General features: G+C 44.7%; 1 protein-coding gene and 1 long non-coding RNA gene across 2 annotated transcripts; both read right to left on the minus strand.

Annotated features, from left to right (window-relative positions):
* Positions 1–685: 685 nt before the first annotated feature.
* On the minus strand, positions 686–17,647 carry SLC22A7 (solute carrier family 22 member 7). Its single transcript, XM_068675748.1, has 10 exons — positions 17,139–17,647; positions 14,696–14,799; positions 9,725–9,879; positions 7,818–7,986; positions 6,128–6,245; positions 2,985–3,094; positions 2,683–2,897; positions 2,073–2,181; positions 1,232–1,438; positions 686–1,086 (listed from the first exon to the last, which is right to left on the minus strand). The coding sequence occupies exons 1-10, from the start codon at positions 17,514–17,516 to the stop codon at positions 1,023–1,025; spliced, it is 1,629 nt and encodes a 542-aa protein (XP_068531849.1). The 5' UTR covers positions 17,517–17,647; the 3' UTR covers positions 686–1,022.
* A 1,683-nt stretch (positions 17,648–19,330) lies between these two features.
* LOC137852957 (uncharacterized) lies at positions 19,331–21,198 on the minus strand. Its single transcript, XR_011094093.1, has 3 exons — positions 20,249–21,198; positions 19,866–20,059; positions 19,331–19,673 (listed from the first exon to the last, which is right to left on the minus strand). It is a non-coding gene; the product is annotated as an uncharacterized lncRNA (long non-coding RNA).
* Between the last annotated feature and the right edge of the window lie 475 nt (positions 21,199–21,673).

Below are 21,673 nucleotides of genomic sequence, written 5' to 3' on the forward strand. Positions count from 1 at the left end.
AATTTGATGGGGCTCCTCATCTGTTTTCGGATACGCCGTTGGTTTGTGTTATCCTAATAGACCTGTGCGTGGCTTAGCTTAAAATACATCAAAGCCCCGGGAATCATGGTGTGTCTGGGACTCAGATGCTGAGGCCATTCTCTCTTCCCAATTTAGAAAGCTGCTCTTTGTCAGGGTTCCAGATTTATAGTTGGTGCCTTGTCTCTGTTATTTGCAGAAGTGCAAGATGCAAAGGCATTTCCTAAACTTAAGATCAATGTGTTAGATCAATAAGCAGAATGAAATCCATTACTGAATTACTCAATATTACATTCAAAAGTTCCTCTAATGATTTTTTTTTCTTAATGGATATCACATATACACTAGATGTAAATATTCTGAAAAAAAACCTTCTTTATGTATTTGGGACAAATGCTTGGAATTATCCCATTCTCAGTGGAATTACTGCATGTACTTTTTGCTAGCTTTGACCCTCAGTGTGGAAAATCTCCAGACCACTTCCAAATTCAAGAAATATTTGTAGCTACAGTTTATGGTTTATCCACCATCCAGTTAGATTTATTTCAGATGATAATATTTTTTTTGACATTATTTATATTATTATTTTTGTACAATTCACACTCAGTGTTTTTTATTGCTGTTTTATTTTATTTTATTTTATTTTTTATTTTTTTTTATTTTTGGGGGCTTGTAAACCAATGGACTGTAGTTTCTGGAAGGCTGTGCCGTAATCTGAAAGGTGCTGCTAGTCCATCAAGGCCAGAGACTGGAAGAGCTAAGCACAGGGTCCTTGCATGTCCAGACCCTATTAGACCTGAGTGTTCTTGCTCCTGGCCACACTACAGAGAGGGGTTAGCTCCCTCCAGCTGGTTTCATGATCCACCTCCTTCCTTATATACCCTCAGCCTCAATTCCCTGCAGAGAGAGACGAGGAGGATGGTGAAGGCTCTTTAGCTGGCAGGTCAGAGCGTGGCTCAGTTTTGCAGTCCTACACAGTGTCTGTGGCTGTCCCACGGAGTCCCTCACTTCAGAAGAGACTGTAACGGTGTGCCCTCAGGGGCACTGGTTTGTAGTGGCTCTTTCACCCTGGAAGAAAAGAAGGCACATTTAGGCTGATGGACAGAAGACCAAGAAGCCTAACAGTCCCGATCCCTGCTGGGCTGTCCCTTGATCTGCTGCCACCCATGGACTCATCAGACTCCACGTGCAGGGCAGGACGGAGCTGACTCACTGTGTCTTCTCGATGTCCTCGATGCCTTCAGGCAGGCGCACGTTGAGTGTCTCCGGGAGCAGGAAGGCCACCGAGCCACAGCACACTGCCACGCCGCAGTACGTCACCTCAGGCAGAGACCTCCACACCTCATCCAGCAGGAACACGAGTGGAGCCAGAGCCCCGCCGAGGCGTGCCACGAAGGACGTGTATCCCATCCCATTCTGCCTGGAAAGGGAGGGGACCATGGTGGTGGAGACCACCACAAGAAAAATATGAAGAAATATATATTTTTTTTTTTTCTCAGATTTTCACAAAACAAAAACCTCCACAAGAAACAGAAGATTGCCTCCACCAGTCTTAGCTACATCCCAAACCATGCTGGTACTGAACCTAATTTTATGTCTCCAGTACCTGGATATTTCATATAAACTGGCTTTTTCCTCCTGAAAGGCTAGTTAATCCCTGCTTTAGTATCATCTGATGTCCAGGAGGCTGTCAAACTCATGTGATAATATAAAAAATGATACTTTGAATGATTATTTCCTGGGTCTTTTAGCAGTTACTGACAGATTATCGCAAGGAGCTAAGACTTTATTGAGCACAAATCCCTTGAGTTCAGAAATGTGCCCACACAGAATAGTCCTGACCTTTCAATACATTTCCCTATCCACATAACCCACCTGCCCTGCCCCTTTCTCACGAGTGTGATGTGTAATCCCTAGAACCTGCTGCTTCTAGAGGCAAGGCACCAGTCCTGCAGCCCAGCCAACAGCATCTTTTGCTGTATTGATGCCAAAGACCAAGGGGTGACATTCCCACTGAGGGTCTGGATGTGCGCCCAGGCGGTGGCATCTCTTACCTCAGGACGGTGGGGTAGAGCTCAGAGGTGTACAAGAAGACAGTGGTGAATGCAGCTTCTGAGAGACCTTTGCCCGTAATGGCTACTACAGAGCGTAAGGAAGTGAAGGCTGGGAGGAAAGAAAAGACATTTATGACAATGGTTGAAGAGCAACAGCTAAGAAAAGGCTTCTCGTGCAAAAGGAACGAATGTTCAATGCTCTTACAAAATTAAATAAATGAAAAGGAAGCTTCCTAGCCCTAGAGGTAGTGCATCCAAGGTCTGAATCAAAGTCTGAAAGTTTGGTGGCTGTTATCCTGAGTGGAAGCTGAACTGATGAAAGGATAGGTCCCAACATTTCCCGTTGGACATTGTCTGTAATAAAGACACTTGACCTCATCATAACTGGACCCTCTGTAGCCACTTCACAGGGGCTGGAGACCACCTTTTGCCACCAGGTATATGGGCTAGCCCACATGAGCAGCCTTGTCCCACTGTCACCCTTGAAGACGGAGAGCATCTGTATACAGAGGTGCCTGCGGACAAGATCTATGGTTCTCCCTCTCCAGCATTGCATGGAGTGGAAACCTCCCCTTTAGCAAGTGCTGTGTACAGCAGAAGAGCATCTCACGTTCGGGAATGATGATGTTGGCTCCTATGCATAGTCCAGTCAGGATGAGTGACCACGCCTGACTCTGCCGTCGTCCAATTCGATTCACCAGCACGTACACGATTACCTTGGCTGGAATCTCAATGATGCCAAAGACAAACTGGGAGAGATACATGTTGAGCCCAAAGCCAGTTAGCTTCATGCTCATGCCGTAGTAAGAGAAGGCAACGCCAAACCTGCGAGGAGTGTGTGGAGATGGGAGTTAGGGAGAACCATCTGGGCAGGTGCAGGATAAATCCCCTATGCAAAGTGACGCTGCTTACCACACTGCCCCAGAACACAGAGAGATCTTCCGCAGGACTGGTGTCCTGAACAAGCTGATGTAGGAGTAACTCTCTCCTGGCTTTTTGTCTGTTGTGATCGTTCTGAGGGCCTGGGAGAGGTAGAAAGAAAGAAGAAAACAGTTCAGATGCTGTACATTCAGGATCCAGACATGAAACTCTCGAGAGACTGGGGCCTCATCTTTTCCAGCTCCATCACCACAGTGAGTTTTCCATACATTCGTATTGCAGAACAATTCTCTGGACATATATTATCAGAGGCATGTCTTCATAGAATATTTAATAGATTGTCTACCAATTCAGGTGCCTTTTGCACCTACTCACCCCTTCTTACCCGCATACCCCACATGGCAACAAGGCTTGCAGCAGATTGTGGGGTTAGCAAAGTCAGCATTGGCCAGTTGCACCCCATTCCCCAAGTAGTTGCCTTCCACGGAGTCAGGTCTCAGGCAGGAGCTAACAGTGAACTGTATGCTTTTTTCTCACATTTATGTAAGTACGATTATTTATATATCCATCTTCATCAAGTAACTGCATTTGGTCAGAAGAATCGCATGCTAAACTCCATCAACACTGTTCGTTAGATTGCAAGGCTCTAAAGGAGACTGCAGACAGCTATGGTGTGGACACCTAACCTTGGGAGAGATGTCAATGTGGCTTTGCTTCACCATGCTCAAGAATCATCAGCCAATGTGGGGAAGGGCTTTTAAAATTGGAAAATTTTAAGGAAACCTTGAGGAGAGAGTTTGGTTAACTAGTGGTGTATACTCAGATCAATATTCTCTTCAGAGAAAGCAAAGCCTACAACAAAGCTTTTGCATAAAGAGTTAACCACAGCCACAGATTTATGCTGGGAACCTGCAACTTGGCTGGATGTATGAAGAGGTGCTGCAATGTCTTGGGCCTGAGGGTCATTTCCAGTGCCTTGTCTCCAACAGCATCCTGCAGTGGAGCCTACAGAGAGCAGGGCAAGCACATAGAGATATCCCCCCCAAAATGCCACTGCCTCCAGCAGTTCAGGGACTCTGAACCAGATGAGCTGTCATTCTGCTTAGCAACCTTGGATGATCCTTTCACACATTGTCTAATGGTTTGCTGAACCCACGTTTTTCTTTTATTTCAGTATACCCGCTTTCTTTCTTTCCCTTTTCTACTTTTTTTTTTTTTTTTTTCTCTACTTTTGCCTTTTTTCAGAGGCAAATAATAAATCTTTTCATCCAGATGCCAGGGATGAATTATAGCACTGATAGCAGACCACTTCTGCAATGCTGAGAATTTCAATGTGAGATTCAAGTAACCCTGATGGCAGTCAGTCCTCCCTTCAAGTTGCATGATTTGCTATTTAACTGGGTAATGTAAGACATTAATATGGAAGACATCTTCTACTACATATTGTTGGCCAGATTTCTTAGCATGTGGAAGGACAACTGGGAGAGCCAGAACAGCAAGAATCCCCAAGAAATTTTAAAAGCACATGGTTCGGTGATAGCTGGGGAGGAAGAGGGTGAGGGAGTCTGCAGGCTTTCAGCATCACCTACAGTTAACACAGTCCCAAACAGTTAGGGGGGCTGGGGGCTTGGAAATATCTAATAAAAGAGAAATCCCAGCTCAAAGAGCTCCCTGGTTTAAAAGAATTGTGCAGAATGAAATAATGTTAGGAAAAGGAGGAGGATAGCTGTAAGTAACAGCATGTTCAAGAGCTAAGATTTTATGTTTAGTTGCATACTATGAGACTTTCATTCTTTGCAGTTTTTGGAAGAGTGACAAAACTTTTCACACTGTAAAAAAAAATCACACTGGGAAATTGCTTAATGAGTTCTATAAGGCAGTGCTATTAAATCTGAGAGCACATCAGTAATGTAATGTGCAGTTATCAGGAGATTTATATGTCTCTCAAAGTCTTCTGAATAAGGAAAATCAGTTGTTATCTTGATAAGCCATCAAAACACACTGAAGCATGGTCAAATCAATCAAGCAATCTTAAATCAGGCAGTCCTCTGTTGCTTGCATGTTTGGATACAGATGAGAAAACAGGCATGTCTCTATAAACCTCCTAAATCCAGCAAGGTGTCACAGCTGCAAACCTTTATTGATTAAGGTCCAGTGGTCATGGTCCAGTGTGACCTGGTGCAAGGCTGTGATAGTGGGGAAGCCGCAGCTACGTTTCCTAACCCTAAGAGTAGTTGGAGGGTACAATCCCTTGTCCTTCCTGGTGATGCTGCACTCTGAAATACAGAGTCATAAGCCAAAGCTGAATGAATGAGGTTATAATTTGTTATTTTTGCACATTTAGTCAGAGCCACTGGCTTGATTAAAGGCAAGGAAGAGTCACACTCAGCTCCTGTCTGCCACAACCTAAACTCATCGTTCCTCACACGATTAAACAACGTATGTCTATTGTAAATCAAAGAGGCTAATCACCTCTTAAAAAAATATTAAGAAACTGCTATTTAAAAATGGCATAGTGGCCAGGATAAGAGGCTGATGGGGATGCTGGAGCACTGTGTGCATATCTGGACCGTGATGGAAAAACACAAGGCTCGTGTGCTTGTGCCAGGTGTTTCCCATCTTCCTCCTTTGGTAAGAGAAAAAGCAGAGGACATTAAAGAAAATATCAGCGCTTAATGAGCCACAAACTTCTGTACCCACTGGATTTCACAGCTGAGCTTTGTCACTCTTGAGGAGGTCAAGACTAAAATCATGTGGAACTAATCATTCAGAGGTGACAGATGTGCAGCCATCCATCCAAGCCTGGCTGTGAAGGATTTTCATGAGCGCTGAGTTCAGCACAGCCAACAATCTTCCAGTTGCTCATGTAGAGTAAATACAAGATTATTTCTCCAGCCCAAGGTGGGCTAGCCTTTATATTTTTGGATATCACTGCATAGAGTACCTTGAGTGCAATAAATACACTAACTGCATGCTGTAAATATGTCTTTATGTGAGCTGAGCTGATGTCTTCTCTTTAGCAGTGGGTATAAGTGCTTTCTAGAGTAAAATGGACTATGGCACCCTGTGGATCACATTGCAGGCTGTGAGCATTGCTTCAGGTATAAAATAGAATTAAAACAGAGAAAGAGGAAATAGAAGAGGAAGGATATGTGTCAGGATCTTCAGTTTCTCACCTCTGGTGAGAGAGCGAAGTCTTTCATCCCATTCATTCTTGCACATCTAAGCAGGTGCTTGTGAGCTTGTTTCACCTTGCCGTTGGCTATGAGCCACCGGGCAGACTCTGGGACCCACCTGGAGCGAGGAGAGAAGATATCATTCCTGTTGGCACTCCGTGTTTTCCACCCCACATACATGGCCCTGGCCAAAGACAGGGGATCTTCTCTGTGAGAAGGACACCGTCTTTACACATGCATGCTATTCTGCTCTTACAGAAATAATGGAAGAGCTTATCCTTTCCTGGCACTCTGCCGCAGAAATTTTGGCAATATGGGCCACGTATTCCTCGCAGAAGAGAGACCCAACTTCTGCTGCTTCACCATCAGGATGGACGGTGAGCATTAAAGCAATGCTCATTCCCTAATCTGCCACTGCTTCTCTGCTTGCTTTTTGGCAGCTTCTGGCCAAACCAGGTGGGTGTCTCTAAACACAGAATTTAGAAGCTTAAAGAAATATGTAGGTAAGATGTTTACTGAGATCACATATTTGTCAGAATCTCTCAATGGGGTCTTCCAGAGGAGTGATCTGTGACCGGTTCCCTATAAGCTCTTGGTGATTTATGTGCCCCAAGTCAGGCTACAGTAAAACTAATGAACTATTCAATATAGTCAATCAGTAGATGAAAAGGATGCGTGGAGAAAAAAACATTTACAGAACTGGACTTCTGGAAAGTTTTCAATTCCTTCCCATAACCTTTTAATACTTTGGCAAATATAAAGAATGAAAAATAGCATTTTGCCCTCCTTGTCACCATCTCCAGAGGATATTATGTCATTTGGTTGTCTACTGTCTCAACTGAGTTGTGGTGCCATGTCAACAATATCCATGGAATGGGCTAAATTTGATTTTGATTCCATACTCCATGGACTTTTAATTATCCAACAATCACTGACTTCTTGGGTGCTTGAATTTTGATCAGACTACAGTATATTTTGTTGGAGAACTCATCTCCATAAAAGGCATTAACAGAAGAGAGAGAAAAAAAGGAAAGTTATCCTTCAAAGGGTGGGTCAAAATGTATTTATATGAATTTCAACATTTCTCAGGATTCATTTTTTTTACAGCTAGTTGTCCTCGAAAAAGAGCAAAAAACCTCAAACTAAAAAGCCAGCGGAACACATATTTTTGTGTTGTACTTGATCAGCAAAATACCAGATGATACACTCTGCCAGAAAGCATTAATCACTGGTGAAAGGCTACATCTATTTTTGAGCCATTGTTTAACAACAGCATCAGTCTCTATCCCCTTTTTCATTAGTATTATTTGTTGGTAGATCTACGCAGTTGTGGGAATATCTCTGCTGATTTCAACAAGGGACATCTGTCCACCTAGGAAATGGCATTGCTCATGCCAAGAACTGTTTTGTGTCTTTGAATAAACTAATCTAACATACTTCACACTACAGTATCAGTGAATCAGCTGTATATTTGAGTCAGTCTTGCTACATGAAAGGAAAAAAAAAAAAAAAAGATGTTCCCAAAGCCATGGTGCACCCTTGGCTCCTGACCTTGGCAGAGGTGAGATGAAACCCAAGCCACTTCAGTTTTCAAGGCCTGCTATTCCAGGGCCAGCACTGCGATATTTGCCATGCTCACAGGGCAGGGGAAGTAAACCACAGCCCGCAGGCTGCAGGGCGCAGCACTCACCACAGGTAGATAATGCTCAGAAGACAAGGTCCTGTCACGGCGACTAAGAGCCAGTGCCATTCCCTCACCAGGTAGGCTGTCAAGGCCAGCAGCATGTTCCCGATGCTCCAGAAGATGCTGGTCAGGACCCCAGAGAAGGTGCGGTGCTCTATGTCCACCCACTCCATCCCTGCAAGAGGGAGGCAGCGTTCAGCGGGGACACACAGGGCTTCTCCTGGGAAGGGTCTGCGGGACTTGGTAAGAAGTGCAAAGTGAGACAACGTCCCCGGTCTTTTCCTCCGGAAGAATTCTGCTGCTTGGCCGACATTTTGCACATTTTAAACATTCATCCATAATGCTTAACCTCCCACAGAGCTGTAGGCAATTAAAGTAAAGCCTTAAAGGAAATACTGAACATACAGTAATAAAAAAAAATGAAAAAAATGGTGCTAAAACCCCTTAGATGATACATTTTTATCCTGTTCAGTAGCATTCAGTGGTATTCTTCATCAAACTCATATTATTTTTTTTCTTACTATCTAGTTGTATTTTGTCTACCCAGTTTCCTATTTCTCTGCCCACATGTTATTCCAGATTAAAAAATATATATTAAGCTGAATTTGCCTTCATGGAGAGCAAATACTAATGCACATGTAAAACCAGAACAAACGGTGGTCTCCTTGTTTCTGTGTGTGAACTAAAAGTCAGTTTTCCTCTAAAGATCCTGACACCTTGCTACAGCATCTAACAATCATAAATGTCCTTCCCAAGCTCTGCTTTATTTTATTTTATTTTATTTTATTTTATTTTATTTTATTTTATTTTATTTTATTTTATTTTATTTTATTTTATTTTATTTTATTTTATTTTATTTTATTTTATTTTATTTTATTTTATTTTATTATTTTATTTTATTTTATTTTATTTCATTTCATTTCATTTCATTTTATTTTATTTTGTGTGTGTGTGTGTGTAAGCATCAGACCTTATAACAGGAATGAGCCATAGCAGGCCTTGGGACATGTAATGTCTTGTGTGGCCTTATCCACTCCTGAAGCCTTTTTTAACTTGATTTTGGCTGTATCTGCAAAAATTCTGGACATTTTTGCTGCACCTTTAACTTGCTGTACAGTACAGTGAGTCTTGCCTAGTATGTCCTAACTGTATCTATAAAGTTATCCTATGCTCTGCTGGGTAGCTTGGAGTTTGGAGCTTGTTTTAATTATCAAAGTAATTAAAATCTCCAGCTTCAGTTTTGCCTAGCTTTGACTGATTAAATATATATTTTATTTATTATTTTATTTTATTTTATTTTATTTTATTTTATTTTATTTTATTTTATTTTATTTTATTTTATTTTATTTTATTTTATTTATTTATTATTTTATTTTATTTTATTTTATTTTATTTTATTTTATTTTATTTTATTTTATTTTATTTTATTTTATTTTATTTTATTTTATTTTACTTTATTTTTTGGTTCTTTCTCCTGTCCTTTCTAAAAATACGGGTGGGAACATAATGAAAACAAATGCTGCAAAATCAAGACTGGGGAGGAAGAAACACCCTGCAAATAGCACACCATCCTGCTCCTGCTGAGGACACGGCACACTGATGAATTTTCCTAATTGTGTTTGAAGGCTGAGAACCCTGTATCAGAGGAGAAGGGACGATAATTTGTCTATGGCTTTCTCTGCACAGCTAATGATGCTTAACAGGAATTGGGCAGCATGGATTATGAGTGTTAATGCTGGAACAGAAGCACTAATAAGTGGTTGTTATATTTTGACGAGACTGCTAAAGCATTAACTGGACTAAATTGTACTGCTTGGATCTTCCCAAGAGGGTTGTTCTTTTGGCTGCCCATGCTGAAATCGTGCCTGCATGCTGCACAAGTCCCTGCAAACCTCCAAACCCCAAACACTTACCCAGAGGCAATACAATCAGGGAGAGGCCGCTGAGGGCCATCCCGGTGAGGGTCCGCGTGATGGCCAGCATGCTGTAGGACACGGAGGCGGCGCTCAGCATCCCGAATATGACAGAGAACACAAGCGACAGCATGAGCATGGATTTCCGACCGAACCTGCCGCAAGCACAGTCGTGGGTTACTTACGGGATGGAAACCTGGTCCGGGAGAAGGGTTTGAAATGGTGAAATGAGAGACTCGAGGAGGTCAGTGAAAATATCACCTGCTCTGCAAAGACTACGTGATGCCTCAGAGTGGGGGAAACTGCTCTGGATACAGACAGTGCTGCAGTGATGGGATCCCCTACAGACAGTCAGCCTGCCCCCGGAGCACCAGGCACAAGTCTTGCAAATGGAAAGAGCAGCGATTATCAAAAATATATGTATATACATATAACGGGCTCCCCATTCAACAGCACCATGAAAAGAAGAGATGCCAGCTTGAAAATTCATGTTGTTGGCACAGCCCACACCTCCCAACAGCTGCTCCCACTCCTCCTCTTTCCATCATCCCCTTTGAACCAGATGCTGCTCCTGCTCCCGAGGAGGAGGAGAGCACTGTGAAAATTTTAAAAATTAAAAAAAAATAATAGAAATTAAAAAAATAAATTAAATTCATTTATGTCAATGGGTAACATTCAGTCAATAGGGACTGAAACCCTGGCCTGATTCTGACATTCTCCTAGTGGCCACCTGATAAGGGTGGTGGCAAAGACCATTACCCTGGTGGGGGAAAATTATGTGCTGGGACACGATGCCACAATAACATTCTTGAGAGTTATCACAGCTGGCTTCGTGCAGCAGCTAGTTAATGAATCTACTGTAGAAGAAATGACTCCTGGCATTGGCCTAAGCAGTTTGCTGGATCTGCTTTGAAATGTAAACAGACCCAGTCTGCAAAAGCCATTGTACTGCAGCTGGATCAGAGTAGCAAACATCCAGAGAAACACCTAAACTGGAGCCAGTTTCCAAAAGTGTAACTGCTTAGGAAAGAAGGTACATTTCTGAAATTAAGGTATACCTCAAAAATGCAGCAAGAAGCATATCAAAACATAAAATTCCCTGCAGGGCACAAGGCAGCTATTTATGGATCCATTACTAGATTCTCTCAGCAAATGCATGCCACCTGCTAAGGAAACCAGAGGGAAGCTGGCAGGATTGAACTGCAGGCTACAGGAAGGCTGCTAGAAATAATGCGGTTAAAACTGTCTTCAGAGAGAAAGATTTGGAAAAGAGCAACCTCTGAATGATTAAATGTGGAAAATATAATAAAAGGAGCAAACTGCGCAAGCATTAAAAAGAATAAAAAAGCCATTTTCATAAATATCCCAATCTGGAAGTCTGCCAAAGCATCACACAGCCAGTGAGGTACAAGGACAAGGCATAAAAGGAGTGTTTGGAAAAGAGCAGGCAATAACAGAATTTTATTATTATTATTTTTTTTTCCGCATATGTATGTTCACAGTAAAGGTGCAGGGTAAAAATTGTCAGCAGAGGTGTTCTCACATGCAAGTGTCTGTAGGATCTTAGAACAAAATGAACCATGAGTGTAGCAAAATGCCAGATTTTCACCCCAAAGCACTAGAGATGAAATAACTGCATTACAATTAGCACAAGTGGGACCTCTTCTCTGTTAAGAGAAAAGGAAGGTTGCTAAGAGGGCATCGGCTTTTATGGTGTCTTACAAAGGTGTGGGGCATGACATCTGGGGTTTAACAGATTTGGCATTGATACTGGTGAAATGGATAAAAATAATGATAAAAGAACTCTTAGACATGCAGATAAGCAAATAATGCAAGAATCAGCATGACTTTTGTAAAGATAATGCTCATAACCTGTGGAAGTTCAATGGGGGAGAAGTCAAATGGATGACCAGAAAGTTCTGACTGATTCAGAATAGTGGGATTTCCAAAAACAGTCTGTGACTGGAGACTGGTTGCTGTATCTGGAGTGCCATGGGGAACCAACACAAAGTGCTTGATAGATTTGCTGTGGTTTATGGGATGTGGCATGACCTGCTCTTTCATAACTTCTCCTCTTCTTTCCCATCCCCACTCTGCCAGTCCCAGGCCCCTTCCCTGGTGATTCTGCAGCCAATACTGCACTTGTCCTTCCACCAGCAGCTCCTGGAAAACCACCTTCAGGGGAGGCAAATCAGGGCACAAACATGCTTAAACGCAGGGCTTGCTTAGGAGTTTTGGCTCAATCCCACTTCAAGAATGCGCGAAGAGCCAAGCAGAAGAACAGCTGAGCAAGGTAAGGACCCTTCCCACTTGATACAGGAAAAAGGATCTGCCAAATTTCCTGCAAATTTACTGTGTGCCCGGCTCCCAGCACCATCCCCTGATGTGACCTGCTCTCCTGCAGGGCCTGTGCCCAGGTAGCTCAGCAGGGCTGTGCAGTCAGCTCTGCTCAGGGCTGCTCACAAGCACACATCAAACCCTCTTTACCTGCCACTTTACCCTGTCTGACTAATTGGAAGTCAAGCCAAAACTTAGCCTTTTTGTTGCCTTCTTCAAATTTTCTCAACTTCTACTATGACCTCTAGAGATGGGGAGGAGGAAATCAAAACCACACGCGGTATTCAGGATGCGGGACCACCATACATACGCATGTTTCTGCATGGTGATGTTCTCTTTAACTTTCTATTCCTTTCCTGATAATTCTTACTTTTAAATTTGCTTCTCCAGCCGCTACACATCGCTGAGAAGATGTTTGCCTGAAGCTTTCTATCATATCCCCAAAGTCTTGCAGCTGTGGTCAGCTCAGAGGCCTCTATTTTACATGTGAAATTATGATTTATTTATTTTTTTAAATATTAATCTACCCTGAAATTGTCTTCTAATGCTCCCATCCACTCACAGGGCTTTGTAAGATCCTTCTGCAGTTCTCCGTGCTCAGAGCTTGTCTTGCCCAGCTTGGTCTCTCAGCCTCACCTCCCTGCTTTCTCCTTTTCCAGATCATTTAGAAAAATGCTGAAAAGCACACATATCCAATTATCAGGTCCCCAGAGGTGTTCCTACATTGTGACAACTGAACGCTTACACCTCTCTTCTCTTTCCCAGCTTTTGATCAATTATTTAGCCAAGCAGGGACCTTCTTTCTTACTGCAGGGCAGCTCAGTTTCTTTAGAAGCCTTTTGTAAGGAAACTTCTTGAAATCCAAGTAGATGATATCTTCTTTGTTCACATACCTGTTAGCATCTTCAAAGAAATACAGCCTGCTTGTCAAGTATGAATCTTGTGCAAAAGAGAAAAAAGTCATGTGGCCACTGGCTCAGTTGTTCAGAACAGTTTCTGAGCCAATTTGCCCGATATAACTAGATGCCAGGCTGCCTGGCTGCTGGTTTCCAACATCTTTCTTGGGGACTGGTTTAAAAACTGACTCGATACATCATACCTTCCTAGTCCCCTGCTGTGGAGGTCACACAATGCCAACAATATTTCAGTTTTTCCATGCTAAGGGTCCTGTAGGACTGTGGGATGACCACTCCCTGGTCCTGGCAGTTTGCTATCGTTCATTTTGTGAATTTTCTCCATGCCTTCTTCTACCAGCTCATTTCAAGGCAGGTCTTCTCTTGAGAAGGCTCCAGCTCCAACACCTGTTGCTGTGTTCCCTCTCTGTGAGCACGAACTCGGTTATGTCTCACACCACAGCCCTGTTGTTGCTCCCTTTATCACTTAATCATCGACTGGCCCTTCCCCCCTACAATCCACTTTCAAAACACAAACAAACAAACAAAACAGTTTATTTTTCTTTTTGCTCTAACATAAAGCTCTTCTCTGCCTTAATTTGCCTAACTCCTTTTCCCGATTCTGTTTTTTTTCACCTCCAAAAGTGCTATCAAGCCTTTGTAGACACAAAGTTGAGACACACTGAAAACCAGCTGGGTGTCTTGAGTCCTCACAGAAATATACAGATACAAGCAAAGATATCAAAGATACAGAAGTAACTGGGAGCTTCGTACTGGGAAGCCGTTTTCCCTCTGCTATGCAGTGATCTTGTAGCCTGCTTCACCCTAATGCTTGTTTACTCCCAGAGGACGGGGAAGCTCCCAGAGCTGGGAAGGAAACAAATAGTTTCCTGCACAGGAAACTCAGACATTAAATATTGAATAGTGTAGACTGAATGGCACATCCTGCTTGCTTGCTTGCTCTGCGTATTCCCCAGTAGGTTTCCTGCTTCTGCTATTTGCAAAAATACTTAATTTCTTAATTTATGACCTTTCTCAGTTGTTACTCAGACTTTTTTTCAAGTTTACATTATCACATACTAACATTTAGCAAGAGAGAGCAGATTTGTTCCTATTTTCCTCATCAAGGCATTGCCCTAGCTCTTCCTCAAGGAAAGCCTCCCTGCTTATAGCAACCTCTTTTACCTGCTTCTTTTGTAATAGCCGAGTCTTTTTTTTTTTTCTTGAAAATCTGTTTCAGACATGGCATGCATTTGCTTTGACCCCTCACTTGTGTGTCCTTAGCCAATTTCCAGGTAATTTGCAAGGATTTAACTTCTTGTTTGTTTGTTTGTTTGAACCAGCTTTCTCCTTTTTAAGCAGTTATCTTGAAAGAGGTCCCATAGACAGTGCATATTTTTAGTTTCTACTCTTCCTACAGTGATGCTGACCCCAGTGTTGAGGGTCAATGTTATTGTTGCAGTGCACCTTACTCCTAACCGTGGCCAGAGAGCTGCTTCTCTGGTGGGCTCCTAACTGGCTGCCCCACGAATCAGTCGGTGGCCATCACTCAGCATTTAGCCCCTGCATTGCTCATCGGTTATGGCTTTACTCCAGTCTTCCTGTGAAAGGCTGAATTCTCCCTTTGTGATTCTGTTTTCTCCTTTCTCTGCCGCTCTGATTACTTTTGAACCTCACAGGTTTGTGAAGGCCTTGTCATTGAAACCAAAGCCCTGAAGGAACAGCCTGAAAGGGGTCAAACCTGTCTGAAAGGTATCCAAACACCACGGCCCCGATTGTGACGCCAATGAAGAAGAAGGTGGCAGTTGCCTGGTTCAGTCCACGCTGCTCACAGACGAGGTCCCACTGAAACACAAGTCCAAAATGACACTTAGAGCCCAGTTCAGCTTCTGTCTCCATTCTCACCCTTTCCCTCCAGTGATAGCTATCTCCTGTTCCAATTCATATTAGCCAAATCTGTTTGAGATATAGAACTGTGCATGGAGCTGATGTTCAGGTATTACATTATTCATGGAGAAGATGTTCAGGTATTACAACAGGCTGCCCAGGGCAGTGGGGGAGTCCCTATCCTGAAGGTATTTTAAGAGATGTGTGGATGTGGCACTAACAAACATGGTCTAGTGATGGGACTCCGTAGGTTGTGCTGATGTTTGGACTTGATGATCTTGAAGGTCTTTTCCAACCTAGATCAATCTGTGATTCCATGTGTGCTGATATCCAGTTACTGTTGCCCTGGCCAATTTCCTCAAAGTTGTCTGTGTAGGGTAGAAAGAAGGCAGAGGAGGAGTTGGACTCAACACTGGCTCCTGAGGCTAACTTACTGATTTCTTATGAAGAAAGTGGTCTAGGCATTCTTTTTAACTCGGTTAATGAGCATCATTTTACTTTCTTGGAGGTGCAAATGTCGCTAATCATTACAGAATGTTGTGGCCAAGCTGCAGAGTTAATTTTCCATATGAGTGTAACTTGATAAAACTAAACTTAATCATCAACCCAGCCTTGCAGTGTCTCTGACGGGGCTGGCCAGACCTTGAGCAACCTTTCTGGCTGCAAGCACAAGACTCCAGAGGAGGCCGTGGCCCTTTGAACATGGCCCGAGGCCACTGCACCTTGAATGTGGTGTCACGAGGCTCCGAGCCCAGCACCTCTGCTGCAGAGCACCTCTCCTGCCTTTTCCTTCAAGGGTGCTTTATACCTTTCTCCCTGAAACAGTGTAGAAATCAGATACAGACCTGGTGCCCATCTCACCTCAGTGCCTGCTAAAACTGGAGGTGGTGGGTGGTAGGGAGGAGGCATTGGCTCTAGGTTAGGATCCATCGGCCTTCCGTCTGACCAAATGTCCCCGTCCCTCAGACCTACCATGCTTTGGGTTGCTTTTCAAGGAAAGAAAACCACAGCCCGCAAGTAAAGTATTAACACCCAGAGGTATCACTGTCAGCCCTAGCAGAGCATTTGAAAAGGCTGGTGGTTAATGTTTGATGGGCAGGGACCTTGGGCAGGCTCAAGGTTATGCCTGGCCAGAGTGCTGCACCTCAGCAGGAGGCCCTTTGAGAGCACATTTCTTGGCTGATGGCGAGACACACTGCTGGCAGTTGGACTGATGGACTCCTAAACCTGTGAAATGTTTTCCAGGGGGATAAGGACACTGTGAGTCAACAGCTTTTCAGAAGGGGTGATGCAGCAAAGCCCTCACTCTGATGTTTCCCCAGGTGGCACTGATGGGGACGATGGGCACCTGCTACCAGGATTCCCTGCCTTCCCATCGAGGCCAGGTTCATCCAACCTTTTGCCATGGGATCTCCACTCTGTGGCTGCTGAACCCCCTCTGCTGGCATGAGGATGGAGCTGGTACTGGACTGGGTGATGTCCTCAGTGTCTCCAGGGGGCTTATCCCTGGTCTGCTGAGTACCTGCTGTGAGCTGATCACCATCTTGCTCCTGAAGTCCTTGCCTCGCCACAAACCCTACTTCTTTTGGGCTCTGATCTGGGAGAGCCTTGAATTTTGTTCCCCATATCCTATGTTATGTGCACCTGGCCCATCCATCCCTACCAGCCCCATGCCTGCTGGCTGCCTCATCCCCAGGGTGCCCCACGAGCTCAAGCACTTTTCAGTCAGTGGCTGCGTGGCATGGTGAGCATGCTACTCCTCTGCCTCATTTCTCCCTCTGTCCTGCTCATCTTCTCAGCTACATGCTCAACAAATGTGAAACACCAAAGCTATGCCAAGGGGGCAGAGATAAAACAAGAGGGGACAGTAAGAGAGGCGGTATGATCTCTGGGAGAAGAGGGGGAAGCAGGAGATCAGGGAGGAGAGGCAGACAGAGGAAGAGAAGTAATGAAGTTTTAGGAGAATCAAGAAAGTAAGTCATGGGCTAAGATGAAATCCTTATAGTTGTAGTCTTGTGCAAATTCCACATGGCCCAAGCAGAGAAAATCTGATGTGTCTCTCCTCCCCACAGCACCACTCTCTCAATCACCCAGAGAAATCAAGATGCTCGTTATGAGAAATGTTGATGACTAACTGCACTTCAGAGAGCTTCCCTGTCCCAGGTCATCTTCACTAAACAAGTAACTTCTACTGGTTAAAATGCAAAGATTCCCCTTTGACTCTGTGCACCTAACATCTCTCCATCTGGTTCTCAAAGCTGATTTCGTTTTCATCTAGATCACAGACCAGGGGTTACCTGGGTGGAGATGGTGGAGGTGAACTGTGAGTGGTCATACACCCATCCATGCTGGCAGTTCTGGATGATGGAGTCGTTTTCTGGTTGCAGAGAAGAATTGAGCAGGAGGTGAAACTGAGGCTGTGAGAACATCTCACAGGACCTGAAGGTGCCATCAGGCTCCCGGGGGATGCTGATGAGCAGAATTTCCTCCATGGTGAGGTTCACAAAGGCCTCTTGGTGTGGAATTGCACAGTGATGAGAGGGGGTAGCAGCAAGAAAGCTGTGCAGCAGAAAATGCATGGGAAGGTTGATTCTTGCGAGGCATAGTACAAACAAAATCAAAATCTGGAATCTGCCAAAGCCACCAATTTCCAGCAAGAGATCTTCGAATTTCATCTTTTCTATGGAGTTTGCTCATTCAGAGCAGCTATGTACCAAGGAGCAGCAACATGAGCTTGAGAAGCGGTCTCTGTCTTTGGAGCTCAGCTTCCCATGGCTTTTCATACAGCCACTCCCTTGGACTTTGAGACCTCACTGAAAGGTTGTCAAAAGTCACAGTAAAACTGTCCATTTGGGGTAGAGCCAACAAAATCATCCCGTGTGCACGCAGCACATCCATTTCAAGTGGACCCAGCACAAGGCACCTTCTCTTTTTAGAGCCCTTTCTTCCCGTTGTGGTTTTTGAGAGGGAGATCCACATTAGGAGAGGAGGCTGTGGGAATAGCCACGATTTATGGTTTGGGGGTGCCACACACTGCCTGCCTCTCAGGCACTGCAACAAGCTCTGCCTCGTGAGCTGATCACCAGCTGGCCCAGCTGGACATGAAATACGTCCCCAGGAGACCAGGGGTGACTCATTGTGTCTGTGGGCACCGAAGCCTGCTTGCTGTGCATCAGCTGTGTGTTTTTAGCATGGCTTGTCTCAAGTCATGACCTCATGGGAGCAGGGAGGATGGAGAGGTGAGAGGATATCCAGAAGAGAGAAGAGATGAAAGATGGGTCTCCAGATAGAGACCAATTGGATGGGAACCAGTGCAACAGCCCAAGAGTGAGGGACTCTTTGAATTTTCCACTCCTCATACGTTCTTAACCAGGAACAGGGGCTCTTTACTCAGCCAGAGGTGACTTTTTTTTTTCTTTTAGAATTATAGAAACAATGCCTAGAAAATGCAGCAACTGGGAAGATGCAGGAACAGCTGGCACAGCTTGCTTCACACACACAACATGGTTCATGAGCCAGAAACAAATTCTTCCATGGCCAGCAGAGACCTGGATGGAGGATCACCGGCACTTGAAGACAAGATAGATGCAGCTCCTTGCCCCACTACTCATCAGGCTTTGGAAAAGGGGTGGGATCAGGACAGGTTAAACTGGGATCAGTGGGAGAGGGGGCTTTACCCTGACTCTCTCTTGAGGAGCCTGCAGGACCCTTCCCTCAAAGTTTATAAGGCAAAGGACACCACGCTGTGACCTGAGGAGATCTTTGGTTGTCTCAGCAGCATTCCTGGCCATCCATGTTTAACTAACATGCTGACCCAGTCTTTGCCACAAAGCGTTTCAGTGCTTATCCTGGGGTGAGCGTGGGGGAAGCAAGCAGGAATGGAGCCGGGGCACCCAACAGCACCGTCCCTCCAGAGTTACAGTTTAAGCTGAAGGAACTAAAGGGCAAATTGTTTTTCTTCACCACTGGTCTTCCAAGAGCAAGGAACAGGAGCTCTTGTCGATATGCTCTTGCATATTTAAACTATGAAGCAGGCCTAGCCTCCTCGTCAGAAATGAGGCTACAGTTCATTGCGCTGCAACTCCTGGGGCTCTCCTATTCATAGTGCAATTGCTAAAAACATACATTATTTTACTGCTGTTCTTCTCTAACCCAAACACGTTCATTTAACCAGTCACCAGGTACAGTTAATGATCACCATGTGTACAAATGCCATGGCTATGCCCTACCACTTGGTTGATTAGACCCAGGACCTGCCTGAAATGGCTTGGACCTGCCTGGCAGCAGTGAGAACGGGCTGACTGCTCACGTAAGAACCTGGAAAGAAGAGTTGGCATTTTACCTCACATCTCTCTCTACATATTTTATTTTTTCAGCAGTCTTTCTTCTCCTTTTTAGAAGGCCAACTGTTGGTAGAGAAGGAAGATTTTTAAATAGCCCAGTCATTAATGAGTGTTGTTGTTGTTGTTGTTTGTTTTGTTTTTTTTTCTCCTATGGGAAAGCTGCAGATTCTGAAGTGCTGCCTCTCCCCCAAAGTTATGCCTCAGTGCCTTGAAAATACATGATACATGCAAGACTGCAAGAGCAAGGTAGTGCTTCCACCAGAGGCAGTGACCTAGACTCCTCTCAGCCTCAGAGGGCAGAGGTGTCCCCATCTGACTGCAGCTCATTGAAGGACTTCCACATCTTCTGCCAGGTGTGACCATGGGTCCAGTCCACATTCAGCGCTTGCTTCCTGCCTGTTCCCCAGTCAGACCCAGCAGAGATGCTTTGTGACCCTTCCCACAGCCATTTAGTGGAACTATTGTCTTTGTGCTCTCATCTCACCAGTGCTGTTGAGAAACCACAGCAGGGCAGAAATTCAGCCTGAATTACTCGTCTGGGTTTTAAGGAAGGAAGGATGAATGTGATCTATTCCTTCAAATAGGGAAAGACACAAGAAGAAAGGGAAATCCACTGCCATTTGCAGAGGACAATCTTGTGTGAAGTAACACATTGCCAGGGGGCTCAGGATACACACCTACCGGTTCAGAGAGCAGGACAAGAAGGGGATGAGCCAGGAGCCGAGGGGACCCCAGCACTGGCCATGTCCTCGCCAAGAGGGCACAGTCCCCTAGGGTCTCAGCACAGCCAGCAGGAACCTGGATCCATTCAGAGAGCCCAGTCTGGAGCAGAAGGGTCTGGAGACAGGGCTACAAGGCAGGTCCAAGGGCCAGGGCTGGAGACAGGAGCACATGTGATGAGGCTCTGACAGGGAAGGGGGATCCAGGCTTGAGCTTAAGTGGGCTCCTGGCCCATGGGCACAGGAGGTGTGGGTGGCAGATGAAGCTGTGCAGTGCAATTAAGGCACATTCGTGCTCTCATGTCCCTAATACACCGCAACTTAAATTAAATGGCAGGGTTTTACCTCAAAAAGACATGTAATGCTGCCTGGGGAGCTTGGAGCAGAATTTAGCACTGTCTGGAAAGCTACTTTTGGAAATCCTGTGCAGACAGTAAAGGTGTGGGTGTGAAAGTACATGTAGCCATACGTTTTCTTCCACTGAAGCAGGAGATGGGGTGAAGTGGCTGCTGAGAGTGATTTGTATGTGATCACGGAGTGGGTGAAGCGAGGTTTAACACCTGATGGTGTTTTTCTGCCCAGGTGGCCTTTTGCTCATCACATCCCAGTAACTCCACAGCTCTGCTCAGCCTTCTCATCTTGCCCCAGACCATTCCCAGCTGGCCGCTCCCCCAAAAGGAGTTTTTTTTTAAAAAAAGTGTCCAGGGGAGCATCCTGGACAGCAACAGACCTCCAGCAATGGGAACAACTCCAGTTTCCTGCACATTTTGTGCACTGATATTAGTGTTCCACCAATTATCTTCCTTCCTCTTCCTTCCTACCAACTTTCTTATTTAAATCTAAGCATCCCCTAGCTCCTATCCGGGGTGACTGAGACTTCAGTTTTGATTTTTCTGCCCTGTGTTTGAGTAGGGATCCTCTTCTTTTGCAGTTTCATCAATACAGCAACAGTCGTTCTGACCCAGGCTTTGACTTCTTTAATCAACAAGAATCTCACTCCATACTCTAGCAGCAGACAGAAGTCTGGGAAAGACTGTAAGAATGAGGCAATTACCAAGTGGTACTTTGCAGATGATTTTCTTGCCTCCAGCCTAATCCTTGTTTGAGGATTCAGGCTCTGTGACAGCTCTTATTGGATGCTGTCATCCCAAACTGGATGCTCGATGTTTAGTTTTCAAATTACATCTAGGCTTTACATTAAAATTCTAACACAATTTTATTTTTAAATAATTTTATATGCCTGCAGACAGGTAGTATTGTGGTTTAGATGCAATGCATGTCTTTATGTCTGTTCATCCCTGAACACAAGTTTCTGAGTTCCTAATTAATTTATTTTCACACCAATCTTCTGAGCCTTTCATTATAACTTTGTACCCCTCGCTGGTCTGACAGTCCATCTGTCCTGCCTGTGGCATTGACAGTACTTCAGAGAACATGGCTCTAGGGATGCTGGTCTTTAACCTCCTGCCTAACATCTTAAATGTTGCTGCCTGCCCCTTCCTCCATCAGCCATACCCACACAGATGATAATCCCCAGCTCTTCATCATTCCCAGCCTCTTGCAGGGAGGCAGGTCCAACACACTCACCTCCTTGCAGAGCGTGAGCAACTGAGGAGTTGTGATGATGCAGGAAAAAATAACCTACCTTGTGGGGAGATCTTATGGCAACTCGGGACACCGTGGTTGCAGCAGGAGGGGTCGGAGAAGCAATGGGAGCCCCAGTTGCCATACAACTGGAATGAAACCCAAGCACAGCTGCAGCAAAGGCCC

This window comes from Anas acuta, chromosome 3, assembly GCF_963932015.1.
Source record: "Anas acuta chromosome 3, bAnaAcu1.1, whole genome shotgun sequence".
NCBI classification, from domain to species: domain Eukaryota; kingdom Metazoa; phylum Chordata; class Aves; order Anseriformes; family Anatidae; genus Anas; species Anas acuta.